This window comes from Phocoena phocoena, chromosome 4 (genome assembly GCF_963924675.1).
Source record: "Phocoena phocoena chromosome 4, mPhoPho1.1, whole genome shotgun sequence".
In the NCBI taxonomy this organism is placed as follows: domain Eukaryota; kingdom Metazoa; phylum Chordata; class Mammalia; order Artiodactyla; family Phocoenidae; genus Phocoena; species Phocoena phocoena.
Genome location: NC_089222.1, coordinates 93,661,017 through 93,685,459, shown reverse-complemented (window position 1 = coordinate 93,685,459; position 24,443 = coordinate 93,661,017). Strand labels below are relative to the sequence as shown.

The following is a 24,443-nucleotide window of genomic DNA, read 5'->3' as shown; positions in this document are numbered from 1 at the left end:
TATTATTTCTAAAAATAATCATATTGTTTTCTCATATTTTTTATTCTGATACAATGGTAAGTTACATTGATTGATGATTGAATGTTAAGCCAATCTTGCATTCCTGGAAAAAATCCCACTCTATTATGATGTATCATAATTTATATATATATTGATGGATACTATTTGCCAATGTTTCATTAAGGATTTTTTTGTCTACATTCATGAGGAATATTGTTCTGTAATTTTCTTAATTTATGTTTTGTTCCTTTATCATATATCACATATCATGTATCGTCTTTTTAGGGAGCTTTCAATTTTCTTGATGATTTCAAATAACTAACTTTTTGCTTTGTTTTTGTTTCTATTGCTTATTTTCAATTTAAATTTTTTTTTGCTCTTGTCATTACTATTTTCTTTCTTCTAGTTATTTAGGGTTTGACTTGCTCTTCTTTCTCTAATTTCATGAAGTAAATGAAAAATTTAGATCACTGATGTTAGCATTTCTTTTTTTATAACTTAAGCTTTTAAAATTTTAATCTCCCTCTCAGCAACGGGTTAGCTGCATTCCACGAATTTCAGTATGTTATATTTTCATATTTACTCAGTTCAAAATATATTCCTCTTGTGGTTTCTACTTTGGAGCCATGTAACTAGAACTCTATTAACTTCAAAACGTTTCTCATCTAATTCCCTTTTGTTCAGACAGCCTAGTCTGTATGCTTTTAGTCTTTTGAATGCGTTGAGGGTTTTTTTGTTTTTGTTTTTGTTTTTGTTTTGGCCTAGCATGCAGGCATGCAGTATTTCCAGGTGGATGCTACTCAACACTTGAAAATACTTATATGGTGGCTGATGGGTAGAGTGTTCTATAGTATATTATGTTAAAGTAGATAATAGTTTGTTTAAATCCCCTTATTCTTATAGATTTTTTTCAGATTATATGAAATCACTTCACATATAATGCATTGATAAGAAGGTTACAAGCATACACTTCCAGTACTAGAGCTAGCCCAGTACTAGTTATTTCATTATGATCATGCTTACTGAATTTTAGTCCATTTACCCTATCAGCTACTGAGAAAGATCTGTTAAATTCTCTAATATTGTATATTTGGCTATTTCTCCCTTTAGTTCTGTCCCTTTTTGCTTTAGGCTTTCATTAGGAACATACACTAACAATTGTTGTGACCTGCTTATGTATTGAACCTGTTATAATTATTAAATGTCTCTCATTATGGTTGTAATATTCCTTGTGTTGAATTTTACATTGCCAGATATTAATATAGCCATACTGTTTTCATATGCTTACAGTGTACATGTGTATCTTTTTCTACCCTTTTATTTTCAGTTATCTCTTTATATTTAAAGTGCATCTCATGTACAGAGAGACTGATCAAACTATGACTCCCAGGCCGCTGCTTAATTTCATAAAGTTTTATGGTAGCACAGCCGTGCCCATTTCTTTACATGTTACCTGTGTTGTTTTATGCTGCAAACCCAGAAGAGTTGAAACAAATCCATGTGGCCTGCAAGACTAAGATATTTACTATCCGGACCTTTCAGAAAAAATCTTAACCCCTTGTATACAGCATGTAATTGAGTCTTGATTGTTTATTATAGTCTGACATTTTTTACTTTATAATTGGAGGATTTAGCCAAGTCACATTTTACTTAATTATTGATATATTTACATTTAAGACCACCAGCTCCCTATTTGTTTTCTAGTTGTCCTCTGTTTCTCTTTTCCTGCCTCCTTTTGAGACACTCCAATAAGTTTTGGTATTACATTTTAATTTATCTACTGGCCTTTTAACTCTCTGTCTTTGTATTCTTTTATTGTGGTTGCTCTAGGAATTTCAATAAGAACTCAGTTTATAACAGTCAACTTATGTAATAGTCTAAAACCCCAAAACATTATAACTTCATTTATCCTCCTCCATATAATTGTAGTGTGAGGATTATAATGTATGCAGTTGTAATGGATATGACAACAAGAGCAAAAAAGATGGAAGAGGTTAAATGAAAATACAATTTTTCAAAGGTCATATATAATACTATATATATAGCATTAAATAGTTGGTTGTCTTTGTAAAAAAATTTTAATAGTATTTTATATTTTAGCACATATACAATCTATATTCATTCTTTCTTATATATCTGAGTTTCCATCTAGTATCATTTTCCTTCAACCAAAGAACTTTCTTTAATACTTCTTTTAGCACAGGTCTGCTAGTGATAATTTTTCCTAGTTTTCTTTTATTCAATTTAACATGTCTTTATTTTGCTTTTGATTAAAATAGATTTTTACTAGATATAAAATTCTAGTTTGAGGGTTTTTTTCCAGCATTTTAAAGATGTTGAATTAACTTTGTTATGCATTGTTTTCTTGATGAGACATCAGCTGCTTTTCATGTCATTGTTCCCCTGAACAAATTTTCTATGGCTACTTTCAAATCATTGTCTTTATATTTGCTTTCAATTACTTTCAGTATGATGTAATTAGATGTGGTTTTCTTTTTATCATTCCTCCTTGGGAGCTGCTGACCATTTTGGATGCAAGCTAATGGACATCAACAAATCTAGGAATATTTTTCATTGTTTCTTCAAATATATTTTATGCCGCAATTCTCTTTTGCTTCTCCTACTGGGACTCCAATTACACATTTGTTAGATTGCTCACTATTGTCCCACAGGTCACTGAGGATCTGCTTCTTTTATTTCTATTATTTTTCTCTCAATTTTTTAGAATATATAATTTATATTTTTTGTCCTTACGTTCACTGAGTCTTTATTCTGCACCACCAATCTGGTGATAAGATAATTTAGTGAATTGTTAATTTCCAATATTGTGGTTTTAAGTTGTAGAATTACTTTCGTTTACATTTTCAGTACTGAGATTTCTATCTGTTCTCTCATTGTTACCACACTTTTCTTTAAGTCATTGAACATGTTATGTAATACTGATTTAAAGTTCTTAACTGTTATTTCCAGTCTCTATTATCCAAGGACATTCTCTGGACTTTGTGTTACATTATTTTACTCTTCATTTTTATGTGTGGTAACTTCTTATTCATAACTATGCTTTGTTTGGTGATATGTTGTAGAGATCCTAGGTTCTACTGTATAGGCTAAAGGATATGGATTGTTTTTCCTGGCAGAGAATTAGATTACTGGCTGATTTCCTTGATCATGCCACAGTTACTGTTACATTTTATATTTCACATCTGTCTTAGGGTGAATGCTGAATCTTGACACATAGTCTTTACTAAGTTTTTCTGGGATTTCAATAGAAAGATTGACATGATTGCCAATAACTCCTGGCTTGGTGAGGTTCAACTACAAACTCTGTTTCCTCTGTATGGGTAACAGCTAAAATCTATGTCAGGTTTTTAAGCTTTCCAGGTGTTGCTTTCTTCTGGGCTACATGAAATTTCTTCCACACATGCAGTTTAGAGATCATTTTTGTAGTTTACACACAAATCAGGGCTCCTCACCACTCTTTGGCTCTCTCCTTTTTTGAGATTTTATTACCCTTGATTTCAAGGTTTAGTTCCAGTTAGCCTATGCCTCTGCAAATGGGAGATGCCCTCAGAGGAAAGCTTATGCAAAAGTAGAGGTCACCCAGTATAGGGGTCAACTTTCCTTCAGTTTCTAATTTCTTCTTGTTACTCTCAAGTATAGCCATATAGCTTATTCTGTATTTTCCTGAGAGTTATGTTAATGTAAGGATTGACAAAATAGAAGTGGGTTGCTCTTTTAATCATTACTATTACAAGAGCTTCTTATAGTCCATGCTTTATTTTATTTTATTTATTTGTTTGTTTGTTTATAATTTTTGAATTTTGTTTTATTTATTTTTATACAGCAGGTTCTTATTAGTCATCAATTTTATACACATCAGTGTATACGTGACAATCCCAATCACCCGATACATCACACTCCCACCCCCACCCCCACGCCACTTTCCCCCCTTGGTGTCCATAGGTTTGTTCTCTACATCTGTGTCTCAATTTCTGCCCTGCAAACCGGTTCATCTGTACCATTTCTCTAGGTTCCACATATATGCGTTAATATACGATATTTGTTTTTCTCTTTCTGACTTACTTCACTCTGTATGACAGTCTGTAGATCCATCCACATCTCAACAAATGACCCAATTTCGTACCTTTTATGGCTGAGTAATATTCCATTGTATATATGTACCACATCTTCTTTATCCATTCGTCTGTAGGTGGGCATTTAGGTTGCTTCCATGACCTGGCTATTGTAAATACTGCTGCAGTGAATATTTGGGGTGCATGTGTCTTTTTGAATTATGGTTTTCTCTGGATATATGCCCAGTAGTGGCATTACTGGGTCATATGGTGATTCTATTTCTAGTTTATTAAGGAACCTCCATACTGTTCTCCTTAGTGACTGTATCAATTTACATTCCCACCAACAGTGCAAGAGGGTTCCCTTTTCTCCACACCCTCTCCAGCATTTGTTGTTTGTAGATTTTCTGATGATGTCCATTCTAACTGGTGTGAGGTGATACCTCATTGTAGTTTTGATTTGCAATTCTCTAATAATTAGTGACATTGAGCAGCTTTTCATGTGCTTCTAGGCCATCTGTATGTCTTCTTTGGAAAAATATCTATTTAGGTCTTCTGCCCATTTTTGGATTGGGTTGTCTGTGTTTTTAATATTGAGTTGCATGAGCTATATATATATTTTGGAGATTAATCCTTTGTCCGATGATTCATTTGCAAATATTTTCTCCCATTCTGAGGGTTGTCTTTTCTTCTTGTTTATGGTTTCCTTTGCTGTGCAAATGCTTTGAAGATTCATTACGTCGATTTGTTTATTTTTGTTTTTATTTCCATTACATTAGGAGGTGGATCAAAAAAGACCTTGCCATGATTTATGTCAAAGAGTGTTCTTCCTATGTTTTCCTCTAAGAGTTTTATAGTGTCTGGTCTTACATTTAGGTCTCTAATCCATTTTGAGTTTCTTTTTATGTACGGTGTTAGGGAGTGTTCTAATTTCATTCTCTTACATGTAACTGTCCAGTTTTCCCAGCACCACTTATTGAAGAGACTGTCTTTTCTCCATTGTATATCCTTGCCTCTGTTGTCATAGATTAGTTGGCCATAGGTGCGTGGGTTTATCTGTGGGCTTCCTATCTTGTTCCATTGATCTATGTTTCTGTTTTTGTGCCAGTACCATATTGTCTTGATTACTGTAGCTTTGTAGTATAGTCCAAAGTCAGGGAGTCTGATTTCTCCAGCTCCATTTTTTTCTCTCAAGACTGCTTTGGCTATTCAGGGTCTTTTGTGTTTCCATACAAATTTTAAGATTATTTGTTCTAGTTCCATAAAAAATGCCATTGGTAATTTGATATGGATTGCATTGAATCTGTAGATTGCTTTGGGTAGTATAGTCACTTTCACAATATTGATTCTTCCAATCCAAGAATATGGTATATCTCTCCGTCTGTTGGTATCATCTTTAATTTCTTTCATCAGTGTCTTGTAGTTTTCTGCATACAGGTCTTTGTCTCCCTGGGTAGGTTTATTCCTAGATATTTTATTCTTTTAGTTGCAGTGGTAAATGGGAGTTTTTCCTTAATTCCTCTTTCAGATTTTTCATCATTAGTGTATAGGAATGCAAGAGATTTCTGTGCATTAATTTTGTATCCTGAAACTTTACCAATTTCATTGATTAGCTCTAGTACTTTTCTGGTGGCATCTTTAGGATTCTCTGTGTATATTATCATGTCATCTGTGAACAGTGACAGTTTTACTTCTTCTTTTCCAATTTCTATTCATTTTATTTCTTTTTCTTCTCTGATTGCCATGGCTTGGACTTCCAAAACTATGTTGAATAATAGTGGTGAGAGTGGACATCCTTGTCTTGTTCCTGATCTTAGAGGAAATGCTTTCAATTTTTCACCATTGAGAGTGACGTTTGCTGTGGGTTTGTCGTACATGGCCTTTATTATGTTGAGGTAGGTTCCCTCTATGCCCACTTTCTGGAGACTGTTTATCACAAATGGGTGTTGAATTTTGTCAAAAGCTTTTCCTGCATCTATTGAGGTGATCATATGGTTTTTATTCTTCAATCTGTGAATATGGTGTATCACATTGATTGATTTGCATATATTGAAGAATCCTTGCATCCCTGGGATAAATCCCACTTGATCATGGTGTATGATCTTTTTAATGTGTTGTTGGATTCTGTTTTCTAGTATTTTGTTGAGAATTTTTCCATCTATATTCATCAGTGATATTGGTCTGTAATTTTCTTTTTTTGTAGTACCTTCGTCTGGTTTTGGTATCAGGGTGATGGTGGCCTCATAGAATGAGTTTGAGAATTTTCCTTCCTCTGCAATTTTTTGGAAGAGTTGAGAAGGATGAGTGTTAGCTCTTCACTAAGTGTTTGATAGAATTCACCTGTGGAGCCATCTGGTCCTGGACTTCTGTTTGTTGGAAGATTTTTAATCACAGTGTCAATTTCATTACTTGTGATTGGTCTGTTCATATTTTCTATTTCCTCCTGGTTCAGTCTGGAAGGTTACACCTTTCTAAGAATTTGTCCATTTGTCCATTTGTCCATTTCTTCCAAGTTGCTTGGAGTTGCTTGTAGTAGTCTCTTTGGATGCTTTGTATTTCTGCAGTGTCTGTTGTAATTTCTCCTTTTTCATTTCTAATTTTATTGATTTAAGTCCTCTCCCTCTTTTTCTTGATGCATCTGGCTAATGGTTAATCACTTTTGTTTATCCTCTCAAAGAAGCAGCTTTTACTTTTATTGATCTTTCCTATTGCTTTCTTTGTTTCTATTTCATTTATTTCTGCTCTGATATTTATGGTTTCTTTCCTTCTGCTAACTTTGGGTTTTGTTTGTTCTTTCTCTACTTCCTTTAGGTGTAAGATTAGATATTTTATTCGAGATTTTTCTTGTTTCTTGAGGTACGTTTTTATAGCTATAAACATCCCTCTTAGAACTGCTGTTGCTGCATTCCATAGGATTTGGATCATTGTGTTTTCATTGTCTTTTGTCTCTAGGTATATTTTGAGTTCCTCTTTGATTTCTTCAGTGATCTCTTTGTTATTTAGTAATGTATTGTTTAGCCTCCATGTGTTTGTGTTTTTTATGTTGTTTTCTCTGTAATTCATTTCTAATCTCATAGCATTGTGGTCAGAAAATATGCTTGATATGATTTTAATTTTCTTAAATTTACTGAGGCTTGATTTGTGACCCAAGATGTGATCTATCCTGGAGAATGTTCTGTGCGCACTTGAGAAGGAAATGTAATCTGCTATTTTTGGATGGAATGTCCTATAAATATCAATTAAATCTATCTGGTCTATTGTGTCACTTAAACCTTCTGTTTCCTTATTTATTTTCATTTTGGATGATCTGTTCATTGGTGTAAGTGAGGTGTTAAAGTTCCCCACTATTATTGTGTTTCTGTCAATTTCCTCTTTTATAGCTCTTAGCAGTTGCCTTATGTATTGAGGTGCTCCTATGTTGGGTGCATATATATTTATAATTGTTATCTTTTTGTTGGATTGATCCCTTGATCATTTTGTAGTGTCCTTCCTTGTCTCTTGTAACATTCTTTATTCTAAAGTCTATTTTATCTGATATGAGTATTGCTACTCCAGCTTTCTTTTGATTTCCATTTGCATGGAATATCTTTTTCCATCTCATCACTTTCAGTCTGTATGTGGCCCTAGGTCTGAAGTGGGTCTCTTGTAGACAGCATATATATGGGTCTGGTTTTTGTGTCCATGCAGCAAGCCTGTGTCTTTTGCTTGGAGCATTTAATCCATTCACGTTTAAGGTAATTATCGATATGTATGTTTCTATGACCGTTTTCTTAATTGTTTTGGGTTTGTTTTTGTAGGTCCTTTTCTTCTCTAGTGTTTCCCACTTAGAGAAGTTCCTTTAGCATTTGTTATAGAGCTGTTTTGGTGGTACTGAATTCTCTTAGCTTTTGCTTGTCTGTAAAGCTTTTGGTTTCTCCATTGAATCTGAATGAGATCCTTGCTGGGTAGAGTAATCATGGTTGTACGTTCTTCCCTTTCATCACTTTAAGTATATCATGCCACTCCCTTCTGGCTTGTAGAGTTTCTGCTGAGAAATCAGCTGTTAACCTTATGGGAGTTCCCTTGTATGTTATTTGTTGTTTTTCCCTTGCTGCTTTCAATAATTTTTTTTGTCTTTAATTTCTGCCAATTTGATTACTATGTGTCTTGGTGTGTTTCTCCTTGGGTTTATCCTGTATGGGACTCTCTGTGCTTCCTGGACTTAGGTCGCTATTTCCTTTCCCATGTTAGGGAAGTTTTCGACTATAATCTCTTCAAATATTTTCTCTGGTCCTTTCTCTCTCTCTTCTCCTTCTGGGACCCCTATAATGCGAATGTTGTTGCGTTTAATGTTGTGTCAGAGGTCACTTAGGCTGTCTTTATTTCTTTTCATTCTGTTTTCTTTATTCTGTTCCACAGCAGTGAATTCTACCATTCTGTCTTCCAGGTCACTTATCTGTTCTTCTGCTTCAGTTATTCTGCTATTGAGTCCTTCTGGTGTAGTTTTCATTTCATTTATTGTATTGTTCATCTCTGTTTGTTTGTTCTTTCATTCTTCTAGGTCTTTTTTAAGCATTTCCTGCATCTTCCTGATCTTTGCCTCCATTCTTTTTCCAAGGTCCTGGATCATCTTCACTATCATTATTCTGAATTCTTTTTCTGGAAAGTTTCCTATCTCCACTTCATTTAGTTGTTTTTCTGGGGTTTTATCTTGTTCCTTCATCTGGTAAATAGCCCTCTGCCTTTTCATCTTGTCTGTCTTTCTGAGAATGTCATTTTTGTTCCACAGGCTGCAGGATTGTAGTTCTTGCTTCTGCTGTCTGCCCTCTGGTGGATGAGGCTATCTAAGCGGCTTGTGCATGTTTCCTGATGGGAGGGACTGGTCCATGATTTATTTTTAAGTTGTGAAAATATTATATCCTCAAACTTATTATAACTTCCTTCTTCCCATACTGGTCAAAGTAGGTTGAAAAAAACCACAATTACAAAATTGATTTATTACATTGCTAAATTTATTTTATTTTATTTTTATACTTATACAACACTGACTCTTTTATTTGTCTCTCTCTCTACTGGCTCCCTGCAAGTTGGAATTTTTACTTTGGAGGAAAGAATATTATTTAATGAAGTGATTTTGAAAGAATAAAAGAGAAAGAGAGGGAGTGAAAAGAAAAGTAGAGAGAAAAGGAATGAAGGAAAAGTCAGGGAGGTGAGAGGACGCAAGGAGAATAAAAGAAAAAGGTTTCGAGAGTCATGTAGTTTTCCTTGATTGCCACGATATCTTACTGATTTATAGAAATTACAGTTATTAGTATATATTAGAATATATAGCAAGGTGCTATTAGAATAATCAAGGTACATGTTTATGCATATAATTTTGTTCAGTTTTACCTGAAAACATTGGAGTAAGACGTCACTCAAGTTCTGTCATTTCAATGTAGTATTTTCTCTATTTTACCTATCTGTAAAAAAGCAGCTGGGTCAGTATTGACTTCATATTGCTGAACACTAATATCATCAGGAGCAGTAAAAGGGATTAGATATAAACTGTAATAAAGTCAGTTAGTTCCATGCAGTAAAAAAAATATCTTTTGGATGCCTACCATAATCAGACAGTAAGATATAATAAAACATGGTCCTTATTATCAAGGAGCTTACACTCAACTCAGGGAGACTAAAGAGACTGGCCACATTTGAAGTGTCATGGGACAGATGGCTGGAGGTCTAGGTAGAGACTCACTGAATGGAAGAGCTGGATCTCTCTGTGTTTAAGATCTGAAGAAAACAAAACATGCCAGTCTCAATCAGAAACTTGAGAGGTCCATAACTTAGGAGTAGGGACAAACCAGATGTAGACTGAGTCTTACTAAAACTGCAACTGAGCTTCAGACCCTATCTGTTCACCTATCTGCAGTAAAGGGGGGACCTTATGTGATGGAAAATAGCATCATATGTAGTCTCTTCTGTTATTTTATATATGGTGTCATGCAAAAATAAAAGGACTAGATATGCAAAGAGTCAAGAAAATATAATCAATAATCAAGAGGAAAAATAGACAAGCAGATCTATGCATTATTTGGGTATTGTAGTTAACAGGCAAGGATATTAAAATAACTATAAATAAGATATTGAAAGGGGAAGAAAAGATGGCCAAAGGAGATGAATGGAATAGAAAATAGAAATGTACTTTAAAATATTTAAAAATCAAATTGACATTTTAGACTTGAAAAAGGTACTATTAAAAAATAGGTCTATTGGGACTTCAGATAATATTAAAAAATAGGTCTTTGGGGACTTCCCTGGTGGCACAGTGGTTAGGAATCTGCCTGCCAATGCAGGGGAGCCAGGTTGGAGCCCTGGTCTGGGAGCATCCCACATGCCACGGAGCAACTGGGCCCACGCGCCACAGCTTCTGAGCCTGCATTCTAGAGCCCACGAGCCACAACTACTGAGCCCCCGCGTGCCACAGCTGCTAGGGCCCACACGCCTAGAGCCCGTGCACTGCAGCGAAGAGTGGCCCCTGCTTGCCACAGCTAGAGAAAGCCCGTGCACGGCAACGAAGACCCAATGCAGCCATAAATAAATATATAAATAAAAGACTTGACCTTTTAATAAAAAAATAGGTCTTTGGTGGATAAATTTAAAAGCAGACTGGCCACAGCAGAACATAAGAGAAGTAAACTGGAATACAGATCAATAGAAAACATCCAAGTTGAAGCACAGAGAGGAAAAAGAATAGATAAGATACACAAGAAAATGAGAGACATGTGGGACACACACAAAAGATCTAATTTATGTATAAATGAAATCCCAGAAAGAATAAAGAGCAAGAATGTCTGTCACCAGTAAAATAGATAAATAAGCCCAATAACAAGCTATACAGCAATGAAAATAAACAACCTACAACCACATACAGCATTATATATGAATGTCACAAACATAAAGTTGAGTTTAAATAAAAGGCAGACAAATGAATGCATGTGGTATGATTCCATTTATAACAAATTATAAAACCAGGTAAAACCATTCTGTGAGATATCAGGATTATAGTAACCTTTGGAGAAGTAGAAGTGACTGGAAGGGAGTATAATTGGGGATTTCTTCATCTGCAACTATTTTATTTCTTGAACTAGGTACTAGTTACATTCATGCACCCAGTTTTTGAAAATTCATTGAACTGTACTCTTATGATAGGTACATTATCTTGTGTGGATATTATTGAGGTTACTAAGATTTTATTCGTTACTAGTTAAGTAACTTATTAGCAAAAGAGACTAGACCTCAAAAGATCTGTGGTATGTATATATATATATATATATATATATATATATATATATATATATATATATATATAAAATGTGATATATATAATGTAGATGGCATATATACCTTTATTTTATACATGTAAATTCATATATATATATATATATATATATATATATATACTGTCACATATTATAGGACTCAATCATATTGGCAGAGTTTGTGGTTGCTCTCCTGCTTATGAATCAATTTAGAAGGCTGTAGTTTAAGCTAAATTAAGAATTTTAAAATCACAAATTAAATTAAATTTAGGCTAAATATAATGAATGTCTCAGTATGAATGAGCCATATGTCTTTATCTCACTTGGACATAAATCGTACACAGTTACACACTATTAACACTATGACACTCTTAACACTATCGCACTATTAAGTTGTGATTCTTAGCAAATGAGTTAAGGAGTTCTATTTAAAGCATAGAAATACTTTTAGGGAAAAATGGAGTTTTCTACCCTAGCTTCCTTAACCAAGAGACACGTCTGGTACTATATAATTTTTATATAAAAGTAGAAGTATTACTAGGAATTATATAGCAGTAATAATTTGAAGTACCATATCACTGTGATTCCCCTGATGTGCTTATAACGAGGAGAGAGGGAATAAAGGAGGAATGGAAGGAAGGAAGAGAGAGGGGAGGGAGGGAGGAAGGAGGTAAGGAAATAGTACACTCTTGGAAATAGTTATGATTTCTCTCAAGTGGTCACAAAACCAAGGAATTTAGCTGTGTGTTTAAGAAAACCTGATTTCAGCTCTTAAAAGAGAGAATCTAGTAGTCGTGTGTAACCCTGGAAGCCACTAGGGCAGTGGTTCTCAAGCTACATGCAGCCGGACCACTAGGAGGTCTTGTTTATCATAGATTGCGGGCCCCATCCCCAGAGTTTCTTTTACATGCTTCTATGGTGGGGCCTCAGAATTTTCACTTCTGTCACGTTCCCAGGGGGTGCTGATACTGCTGGTCTGGGGCCACAGTTTGAGAACCACGACACTGGAGTTGCCTTATCTTCTGCTAGGATACAGGACATTGGTTCAACATGGATGCATAATAGGGAATGCAGAAACTGAAAGCCCCTAATGAAACTTCTTCAGAAAATTTTTGCAGGATGTATTTTCCCAGAATGAAAATTTTGACTATCAAATGATAATAATTACTTCCCGGAAAGTAGAAAGAAAATCAACCCAGCCAAAAACATGATGCAACTAAGTATGTATAGTCTGTGTTCAAAATAACTGACTTCTTTTTCTCTTAGCATACATTTAATGCAACCCTACAACCAAGGTAATTTCAGTGGAATGTGTTCTGTTACCAGTCAAGGCTCACAGATGTGGAATTGTTTGTCCTAGGGGCTTACCTGTATTAGATGTATAACATTTGCTTTTCAAAGATACATTAATGTGAACCCTAAAATTAAAAATAAGAAAGATTAAATATGTGTGTGTCAATGTGATAATGTTTAATTCTCTCATAGAACTGCATCAAAACATGTAAACAAGGATCTTGGTAATCTGGAAGAAAACAAAAAGTTAGAAGAAAACAATCACAAAACAGAAGCCTAAGAGAGAAACTGTTCCACTTGTTGTCCAGGTGGGTAGGCTGTTTGAGGTTTATAGAAATAATTCCCAGGAAAGTATGAAACATCCTAGAGATGAAAGGGAAAGCCTTGACATTAAGATACCTTATAATTACAGCTTTCAAACAGGAAGAGAGTTTTTCAAAAGGAAACTTTGGTTACTCAGAAAGGTATTCTCAGAAATATGGAATCTCAACGGATTCCCCATCCTCTGAATAAAAATCATTATCCTCAGAATAATTGAAACCAATTTTGAGATTTTAACATTCAATGAGCATTTTTTATTCTAATGCCAAAAATTTTGCTGAGTGCAAAAATCTTAATTTTATAAATTGATATTTTGATTAGATGAGAAGAAATTCTCATACTTTATTTTTAAAAGCAATTATGAGAATAATTTTAAAATATAAAAAAATTTTTTTTTTAAATATAAAAATTTTAATCCAAGGATTTAATATACTTAAAAGTGTCAGCATATTTATACAGCCATCTCTCAAATCATTCTAATGAACAGACTAACAAATTTGTGTGTGTGTACACACACACACTTTCCCAAATAGTGTATATATTATATATGTGTGTATGTATCTATATGTGCATATATGTATGTGTGTATTACATATATATCAATATAATATATATGCATGCATATATATTGCATACATCAATATATAATAGCTATATGAGTGTGATTTTTAAGATAATCTCCAAAAGAGGTATGTTTCCATGGTATTGCCACTTTCAATTTGAACTTTTTATTTATGTTCTCTTGAGCCAGTCAAACAGAGAAGCCATTTGGACAAATTCTTTTTTGTGTCCTTGAGAATAGTGTTACTGTAGTTTACTCAAATATATAAAAATCCCCAACAGCCATAGTAAAACTTTGGTTCATTATAAATAAACCGCAAGTTATGATTCGAGTAGGTCACCTAAATTAATCCCATAGAGGAGATAGGGAGCAAGGGAAAGAATTGCAATTAGAAGAATGCACACAGGAAAGAAAAATAAGAATGATTGAAATAAGACATTTTTATAATCTGGAAACCAGAATCTCAAAATGATTGGGTGAAAGGAGTGAGATCTGAATTCCTTCCCTTATCCTGCCTTCCACTGGAGACCAAGTACACAGCATTCCCACCTGATTCTTATTTCTGCTTCTCTAGGATTCGTTCCTCAATCCTCTGTAAATGTAGTTTGCCGTCTTTTTTCTTCAAAATCAGAGTAAATTCTCAAAGGAAAATTGAGCTTGAGGACAAAGCCCACAAAATGGAGTGTGATTTGAAGGGATAAGTGAGTTTGTTAACCTGAAGAGAAACAGAATGAAATATTTTCCTGAAAAACCTTATAATTTTCATAAGAATTAAGCAGTTTTCACAAAAATACTTTCAACAATTCAAAAAGATTATTAGTTGAAGAGCTGCAGCAATACCTGGGATAACAGTTAGGTTCCGGGACAGTGGAGCTTTATAAAAAGCTCTTATGAAGTATCACTTTCAGTACAAAGCATATGTTGATTGTGAAAAGTGATTGCTATGGTAACTTATCTGAATTGTGGTTTCTTCCATCATTTCAGAGAAAAGAAAACTGTATAGACCAATTGAAGCATGAACGTGGATTGTATTTAAGACATATGCAAAGACATTGACGGCAATTCATGGTTCAAGCGTTAAGCAGTTCATTGTACCAAGCTGTCACAGGATTTTAGAGAATTATCTCAGATAAACAATGAAATGAAATTACAAACAATAACAACAAGTTTTGGCAGCCATGATAATAGGTCATATGTTGTGTTGGTTTGATTTTCTTTTCTGTAAATGTCTGCACTGAGAATTCCTTTTTGGTTTGCCTTTTATGTAAATTTTTTACGTAGCTATTTTTATACACTGTAAGCTTTGTTCTGGGAGTTGCTGTTAATCTGGTGTATAATGTGATTCTTTTATTTCAATTGTTTATATGGATAATCTGAGCAGGTACATTTCTGATTCTGATTGCTATCAGTAATGCCCCCAGACTCTCTCACAAGCACCTAAATCCCAAAGGTGGCAGCTTGTGAAGATTAGGGACACACGTTGCCCTAATCAAAAACTGATTTTTATTACTAGGGAAGAGGAGGCAAATAGTGAGGTTGATAAGCACCAGATGAACTACTTCTGTGTACGTGCCACCAGCTGACTCTCAAGGAAATCACACGCACGTACGGGCACACACATAATAATGGTGCTCCCAAACTGACAATTTTGCCTATTCTGAAAAAAACATCACGTAGAATTTGGGTAGCATTTACCTTTAGAGACACCTGCTAGTAAATTATTTTCTGTCAAAATAAGAAAACAAATCAATGAATGAGAGACAGTTTGAAAATATCATGGATAACATTCCCATTTTCATAGGTCACTATGTAAATCACTGTAATTGAAAATTGGAATTAAATCCTTTGGGTTATCCACTGCCTTAAAATTATACCTATTTCCTTTAAAAAAAAAAAAGATGTCAGTCAGAATTGGAGATTTTTAACAGTGATCATTATCAAAGCTGTGTTATTTTCCACAGAATATAGAATATATATTTTTTTTCGTGTGTTTTTGTTAACTACGCTACAGATATTGAATGCACCTTGAGATCATTTAGTGTTTTTAACTGGTACATAATTTATCAAGCAGTACATCAAAAAGTATAATAATAAAATGTCTATATACCTTTAGTTACATTCAAATTTGTAACTTTATAAACATGTTTTATGCTGGAGGAAATTTATAGGGTGGTAGTGTAAATGGAAACTTTTTGAAGTAGGCTGGATATGGGCCAATAGCTACTTGGGACTAGACTTTTAAACTTTGCTCTTTCAAGCAGAAGCCTGGTTTCTGGGAGAACACGGCATGGCCATTTTTGTCATGGATTTACATAACTTTATTGAAGAAAAATGAACATCAGATTTCCAGGTATAGAACTGTGTTCTTTTGGAGGAAAGGAAAACTGGTGTTCGTTTTTTAGAATGATGCAATAAAAAACTAGGAAGGCAATGAAAAATAAATTGAAGATTAAAGTCAGATGAAGATTAGGAATAAATACTTTGCCACTTCTGCATTATTTAGAAACACATGTTGTTGTACATTTGTAAACCATTTGCTGTCTGAGCAATAGTGGCTCAGTTTAATAAAAGCTTCCTATAGTGTATTGGTATGAATTAAATACATAAAATATCCTATTAGACTCGATGCTGTATAAAATATTATGGGAAAAAAGAAAATATGTTATTTTGCCTCTAAACTTTGATTTATTGAAGTTTTATTTGGCAGGAAAAAATTGAATCTTGGTCAATATTTAAACCAAAGTGAAAGGGGAAAAACCAAAGTTATTTGTTTTGCATGGCTACGCCATTCTGTTATCTCTGTAAATACTGTGATTTTTTTTCTTTTATCTTTAGAATTTTGTTAAAAAAATTCTAAAATTTTTAAACACCTGCTTTCCACAATAAACCATGAACACTAAAATGAACTTATTTGCATATAAATATTTTTTCTTTTTATCTTTTGGTGTGAGAGATCAAAGGTTCAAAGTTTAATTCCTAAGAGACATTTGCATAAAGAAGCAATGCAACAATAGAAAGAGAGGTTTTTACTGCAATTATTTCTTGGCGTCTATGGTTAACTAAGTCCAAAAACAGCTGTCAGAACCTAGAGAGCAGAACATGGGAAACTCTGAGCTTTGGACTGAAAGCAGAAAGTTTGCCTGGGGAAATAAGAGACAACATTGTTACCAGTGAATCAATGCCTGGATAAAACGGAAAGCTTATGTGTGCAACTGCAGCCATAAGCACAGCAAGGCTGGGAAGGAATATAATGCACAATCCTCAACCTTTGAGGTTTCATCTTTCCAAACTTAACTCTTTGGCAACAGGAGACAGGTTTTGCCAGTTCAAGGTTCACTCCCTATCTGTGATTACAGGACTTGTATGTGGAAATGGATTAACATACCTGTCTATGCCTAAAAGATAATAAAACTGAAATATGTCTTCACATATCTCTCACAGCTGTCTGCCTCTTGTCTAAACTAGGATGTTCATGCATAGAAAGTAGTTGTCTTTATTAAAGAGTGGGAAACTCATTGTGACTCCCCATCTCCCTGGAGAAGTAATTCAGCAAAATAAAATTGTCCATGCCCTCCTATGATGTCAGGTAAGCCACTTCAGCTAGTCCCCGATTTCACAAGGGGTGATTTCTATAATGCGTATATCTCCCTTTTCAGCCATAGAGTCACACTTATTGTGGGCCTCCCACGTGGCTGTCCTGGGAACTCACTTAAGAGGACCCTTGCCTGTTCAGCATACCATCTGGAGTTACCTAGGCATGAACCTAGAAATGCTTCCCCCTCCAAGTAAGGTAAAGCCAGCTATGTGCGTCAGAGAAAGTAATTAATATTTATTGAGCTCATACTGTGTGCTTGGGCCATCTATACATTATCTTTTTTAATCCTGAACGGTTATAAATTGTATTAAATATCCCCCGTTTCACAGCAGAAAATTAAGGTTTAGAGAGATTCCATAACTCCCAAGTACGTTTAGCTTCTAAGAAGATAAGTCAGGTATCAAACCGATCTGATTCTAAAGGTCATGCTCACCCCAGTCTACTATAATTCCCACACTTCTTTAATAAAGAAATCTTCCTTTTTAGAATATGTAAAATTGAAAAACATTAATTGATACATGAACTGGTTATACCATCTATAAAGGATTATTCCAAGATATTCAAATCACTTAATAGGCAAATATTATAATATTTTAACTGTATTTGGAGTATTAGGCATTATATATATGATTAAAACACTTCTGTATTTAAAAATGTGATGTGACATATATATATCAATCACATCACACTTAAATACCTCCCCCACATATATATATATATAAATCTCACACACACACACACATACACTATATATATATATATATATATATATATATATATATATATATCACGTTACATGTTAAACACACATACTGCTCTCAGATACTAGTCACTTATTGTGAGACCTGGACTATATTGGTGTTTTATTTACACTGCTTTGTTTGAATCCACCCACCATTCTGCTACAGGAGGTGCTGTCCCTATCTTACACATGAAGACAATGTAAATAAGTTTGTTTACAATCACAGACACCAGGAGTGACTAACCTAGGACCGGTGCTCAAGATGACCAAGTTTAAGTTCTATTCACTACATTGTTTATCATCCCTGTTGTATTGAATATACATCTAATCTATGCTTGGGGAAAGTGCCAAAAGATAGATTTGCATTGAATAACCTACTTGTTCCCCCTAGTAACTAATGCCATTCATATTCAGAGTATTATGATAAGAAATACGTGAAAACTGCTTTGAAAACAATAAATTATATAAATGTTAGTTTTTTATTACATGTCTAAGGAATTAAGTGTACTATTTTTAAAAATGCAGTAGATTTGGCTTTACAAGTATCATACTTTAACAATAAAAATTACTTCAGTTAAACATAGAATGTATATTTCTTATCTAAGCTTCTGAATAAAAGGTATTTTAAAAACACTAGAAACATGAAGTCAGAATACTGGAGTTCATTTTTTCCCCCTCTTTACCTGTTCCAATCCAATTTCTTTTTCTTCAGCAAATATCCATCTCTCATTTTTTCTTATAAATGCTCCTCAAATGCACAAATATTCATTGGAAAATGAACACACAAGCATAAGACTGCAAAGGCAGATGGCATTCTCAAGTTACCTGTCTTGTCTCTTTTTATTAGCTAGCTCAGGAAAAGGTTTTACCTTGTGATGACCAAGCAGCTGAGTGAATTCAAAGATATTCAATTACATTTATAGGTGTTTACACGCACACATGCATACACATGCACACACAGACACACACACACACACACACATTATGGGCTACTTTACCCCATAAACCTGTAAGGGAGGATATAGGATTTGCTCATCAGAAAAGGAATTGTTTGAAGAGCTACAAAATATTTGTCAAATAGGAAGCAGCTACGGGGTAAAAATATTCATGGTACTTTGATGGGAGGCATTCATAATTGTAACAAAAGGTATAATAGCACATGTTAGACTCAATAGTTGCAATGAAATTTGTATGAGTAAACCTAATTACATAAACTCTATACTACCAAGAAATAAATGAGGTCCTCAACATCTAGAGGCTCAACATAAATTATTACATTCTTTAAGAAAATGTGTATTATCAGAGAGCACAGGCTATGGTCTCCAGAAGGTATAGCATTTGACAAAACATGCCTTCAGAAGCTGACAGCAGCTCAATTTGGACTATTTGTGAGATAAATAATCAAAATATCATCTCAACTTTTTCTATACATATTTTCTTTCTGATTATGTTTTCCCAGCTAGGCCAACATAAATTGAGCTTCAGTTAGACGTTTAAATTGATGGCTCGATTCATATACCGAGATGTTCACTTCCACAGAAATAATAGTTGAAATTTGGGCAACCCTGAAAAATTCTTTGAATTCTCATCGGTGAAAAAAACATGTTATTAGTGAAATGAGATGTATTTACTGCTGGAAAATTGATTCATGGGACTCTCCCTGGGATGGCTTATTAAGGAAATGGAATGGTTCTGATAAGAAAAGTTTTATGTTTAAGCATCAGAGTCGTTCCTTACATGCTAAACTGTTAGTAAAAACCCAATTTACCCAGAAATTCTGGGCTTCTACATTGTTGGCAGTAACAACTAAGTTCCTTTTTCTTACCTTGATTAGAATGGCCACCAAAAGCTTTAAGATAGTATTTGCATTGACAGACAAATAGACATTACCTATTGTTGAGTCTGATTCCAAAAGGAAAGATGATTTTTTCAAATATTTTCAGGTTCATTTACAGGAATAATCGTCTGTGACTTTTCTTAATTTAGAGAGCTTTGTTCTTCATATATAATAGTTGCGTATTAAGCTACTTGAAAGATGATGGGTTTTTGTCACACTGGCAACACCACAAAAACAACAAATAGACCTTCCTTCATATTCCTAACAGATAATCTGTTTTCAGAGAAATGCAATTTAAAAGTTGCATGTAGTGATTACTTTCATTTTTTAAGTTTAATTTTTCTTGAATATAATAAAGTCATTAAAATATGAAATACGTACTTTATAGTTATCACCAAGGACTCACTATATTTTTTGTTGTCCTGATGACAATAGCAATATATGAAATTAGTGTTCAATTCAAAGGGTTGTACAGATTTAAAAATAGTAATGCTGTAGTATTTATGGTGTTTCTGCAACATCAGTGAAGTGAAATTTACATTGATCCCCTCAGCATCGTTGCCCCGTGACTCTTGCATTGCACCAAAGAGAAACTGGCAGTAGACACTTCTTGTTGGGTCGGCTCCATTATTCCCCACTCTTACTAGTGGAAGTAGGATATGTATGTGTATAGGCTGGGGTGGAAATCAACTTCTCAGTTTCTTCTTTAAAATGATTTTTCCGGACATTTGATCCAATGGGGAAACCATGTGGTTGGGAGCAAAGTCAAATGGGCTTTACCAAAATAATTTATATTCCAATTTAGACATGGAAGAGAAGAACAGAGCAGCAGACGTTTGGAAACTTTGATGAGCACAGGGAGCGTTCAGTTATGATTTGGTTTCCCGATCAGCTCGAGTTTCCAGATTTAAAGCACTTGTATTTATAATTGCAGTTAACTGATCTTTTGCTAAAAGATGACTTTGTGTGATGAAGCATATCACAACAGTTTGTACAGCCTTTGATCTTGTCCTTGGTTCATATTTTCTTCTTAGAAGAAGCAACTACAGCTATACGATAGGATAGGTCCTTTCCTTCCATTCCCCTTTGTATGTTTCAGAAGACGTTTCCTAAAATTAAATGCTTTTGCAAGCATCCTGTTTCTGTTTCTTTTATGGTCCATCTGTTGCATTAGTAGCTAATATGCATTATATATTATATATATAATGCATATTATATTATAATATGCATTATCCTGATTATTTACCCTTCCCTGTCTTCATACCCTTTGCATGTGACTTTGTAGCTCTTCCCAGAAAAGGGTCAGAGCATATTTTCCCACCCCTTGACACTAGACTCAGCCCTATGGTTTGCTTTGGCCCATAAGATTGTGTAGAAGTGACCAGCGACCATTTTCTAGCTCTGAGTCTAGATCTCAAGTGGCCTACCATGTTTCTTCTTGCCCTCTTGTCATCACCATGAGAAGGATGAGCCAAGGCAAGCCTGTTAATGCCAGGGGGAGGTTGAGGACCCATGGAGCAGATCTGCACCAGGTAAGGTGCCTCAGACAAGCCCAGGCCAGGGCAGAGCTCCTACCCAGCCCACAGTCACATGAGCAAGCCCAGCCAAGATCACCTGAGCACAGCCCACATCAGCTGTGACCCACAGACACAGGCGTTACAGTAATAAATGAGGGTTGTTTTAAGCCACTGAGCTTTGAGATTGTTGTTATGTGACAGTAACGAACTGGTACACCTCTTCAGAGGCAACTCTGAGTTCCTGGATGGCTTATTAGGTCAGGATAATATCAAGAAGATTCCTTCCTCAAAAAATCAGAGACATTTTATTAAAACCCCAATGATTAGATTTTTATGCTTCTGAAATGCTTCCCTCCTCTCTGACCTTTCTGGGACCAACATTCACCCCTCCCCCAGGACCTCGAATCCCTCTGTATGGTACTAAATACTCTTTGGCATCAACACATAAGAATTATTTGTAGTAATGCCAGGTAGCTATTTAGAGATCTTAAGCATATAAATTTTAAGCCTGTATACAAGTTTCTGCGCAGACTGGGCACATTATGTGTTCTGTCTGTCTCTGGCCCACATTTGTCCCTTTTCATTGTTCCAAAGTTCAGCACTCAAGGCAGGTTCATATAATTGCTCTCTCTATATGCTCACATAATTACATGCCAATACTTTTCCCCAAATTAGAAATTATATTCAGGCTAGATATTCCGCTGACACCACATTTCTCACCAAATGTCAGAGTCTCTTAAAAAATATTCTTAGCTCAAAAGGCCTAATTAAGTTTTCATTAATTCATGTCATTGGTCATTTGGACAATCATACTGATCAGTAAGCACTCAGGTATCCAGGCAGTAAATCGGAATATGAATCTAAAAGATCACAGGCAACATCCTGAAAGATATCCAAAAAGTTTTCTCACTACTTTCATTAACCTTTTCCTCGTGTTTTCACATTTCAGGCACAAGTTCTGAAGACATAAAACTGCTCAGCAGGAACGTTCAATGTAAGGAGAGGAAAATATGGATAGGACTATATAAATAACAAATAATTGGGAGGGCGTTATTAAACAGACCTACATATACATATGTACATATGTACGTACCCTCACCAAATCCTTCACAGATCCAGCAGACCTGACTATCCACCACATCCTAGATGAAGTTATGGTGGCGATGGTGTGAAGGGAGAGATGGTTACTTTGCTTTTTGTGTTCCCCAAATGGCACAGGGCATTCTTGGGGGACAGATGTACTTATTGGCTTAATGGAAAAATTATAGTCTTTAAAACCAAGCAGACCTTGAATGGACTCCTAAATGAATGTAGGATCTGTGGATCTGTAACTTATTAGCAGTAAGGCCTGGAGCACAACACCAAACCCCTGAGCCTCAGTTGCCTCCTTTGTAAAATGTCAGGAATACGAATTACATTGGAGCCTGTTGTCCTTTAAAGAATAAAATGCACATGTTAAGAAGAAAATGACTCCACGTGGACTATTGAGTGCAAATTGGAGATTTCTGAAGGGCAGGGAAGCCCAGTTCAACCAAGTATAGGTTACAGAGATGGAGGCAGTAAGCAAAGAAATAGATATGTTTGTTAAATATGAAAACAACAAGCAGTATCTTTTCCCACATTGGGAAAACAAAGTCTCTGAGAACTGCTGACTTGCTGGTGGTATCTGGTCCAATAGATTAGCTCTTGGGCAAACGCTGGCCTACCTGTTTGTAGTTACTCTTGGAAATGGTCTCCACACATACAGAACTGTCCTCATTCTAGCTTCAAGTCAGGTCTGTGCCGCTGTCAGCAGGCTCGATGGCAATGTCAAGGTTTGACATAGTCAAAAGGACCGCAGCACCTGCTGTATAGGAGATATTGGATGTTGTATGTGTGTTCATCTTACTTTGTCCTTGTCTACTGCAGTTTACAGCCACATGGACTTAGGTGACCCAGTGTAGCTAAGATTGATGGAGTGAAGTTTGGGGTGACATCAAGTCTTCCAATTCAATCAGGTTAGTTACCTGCTTCCTTTGTTTCTTAGTCTATTGCAACTGTGACCCACTATGCTATGTTGGAGGGAAAAAAATTAAATAATCAGAAGACACAGGTTTAAATATCCTCCAAGGCCAGAGACCTTGAAGCCTACCTCCCTAAGCCTTTTCCCACCTCCTTTCCCATACTCCAGGTTCAGAGTCGAAGCTACAGATACAAAGCAAGGGTGTGGTGAGAATGGGGGAAAAAGCATTCACACTGCACTTCTGTGGTCAAGCTTTAGTTAGAGCAAAATGGAAAATGAAAGCCTTACTTCACAATGAAGATTGAATTGAGACTGTGTTTTGTGATTTCAAGTAATTACAAAACTGTCTATTATCTCTCAGTGAACCAAAAAGCCATAAGTCCTGCCCAAGTTTCCAACCAGGGGTAAGGAACTCAAAAAGAAAACTTTTCTGCTGAGGTGTCTTGTCCTTTAGACCGAAAGTCATTGAATGGACGCTACAGCAACCAAACAATTTTGCTAATCTTGCCCCATTATTGCTTGTATACCTAGGCTTAACAAAGGAAAAATGGTCATCTGCATGGTGCAGTCCAAAAGGGGCAGCGGTTAGGCTGCCGAAAGAAATTAGGCAATTGATAAGAACCACATTAGTGGTCATTTCTTTCTTATTCTTCCTCTTTCTCCTCTTTCGCAAGGCTGCGCATACACCAATAACACGATGCCACAAATGATCTGATCACCACTGCAACTAAAGAGATGAGCTTTCTAGCACACACAATTACAAATTCGAATTTGTAAACAAATCCATCTTTTGTTGTGTCCAGATAGGTAACTTGTAAACAGCCTTACAGAAGAAGCCGCCCAATTACTGCCAGTGATAGTGGATTTAAAGGATTAGAGGTCATTGATTCTAAATTAGTGCATGGTCTGATTAGAAAACCCATTGCAATGCAATTCATCCTTTAAAGGAACTTTTCCCAAATTAAGATAACACGTGGTTAGAGTATCATTTCCTTGAACTTCCTCTGCATCTCAGGCAGCTAATAATTAACATGCAAGGACAATCATTCCAAGTGCAACATTTAATACCACTGACATGTCCCTCCCTTAGAAGCTAGCAATTTTAATTCCTTTATTACTAATTTAATGAACGCAAACTACTGTATGTGGCTGTGAAGGAACAGAGACAAATCAGTGTTAGCCCATTGATTCACTTAAATTTAAATTGCTGAAGATGAT

The 24,443-nt window shown here is 35.2% G+C and overlaps 1 protein-coding gene across 2 annotated transcripts in view; it reads left to right on the top strand.

The window, feature by feature from the left end:
• Positions 1 to 15,642, top strand: part of ALCAM (activated leukocyte cell adhesion molecule) — a 200,176-nt gene extending 184,534 nt beyond the window's left edge. The window contains exons 15-16 of one of the 2 annotated variants that reach the window (XM_065876103.1): positions 12,842 to 12,957; positions 14,517 to 15,642. In XM_065876103.1, the coding sequence (XP_065732175.1) occupies positions 12,842 to 12,929 (88 nt within the window). In that variant the 3' untranslated portion in view covers positions 12,930 to 12,957; positions 14,517 to 15,642. Of the gene's footprint in view, positions 1 to 12,841; positions 12,958 to 14,516 lie in introns of those variants that run through there. The other variant, XM_065876104.1, reaches the window with a different exon arrangement.
• Positions 15,643 to 24,443: the final 8,801 nt, after the last annotated feature.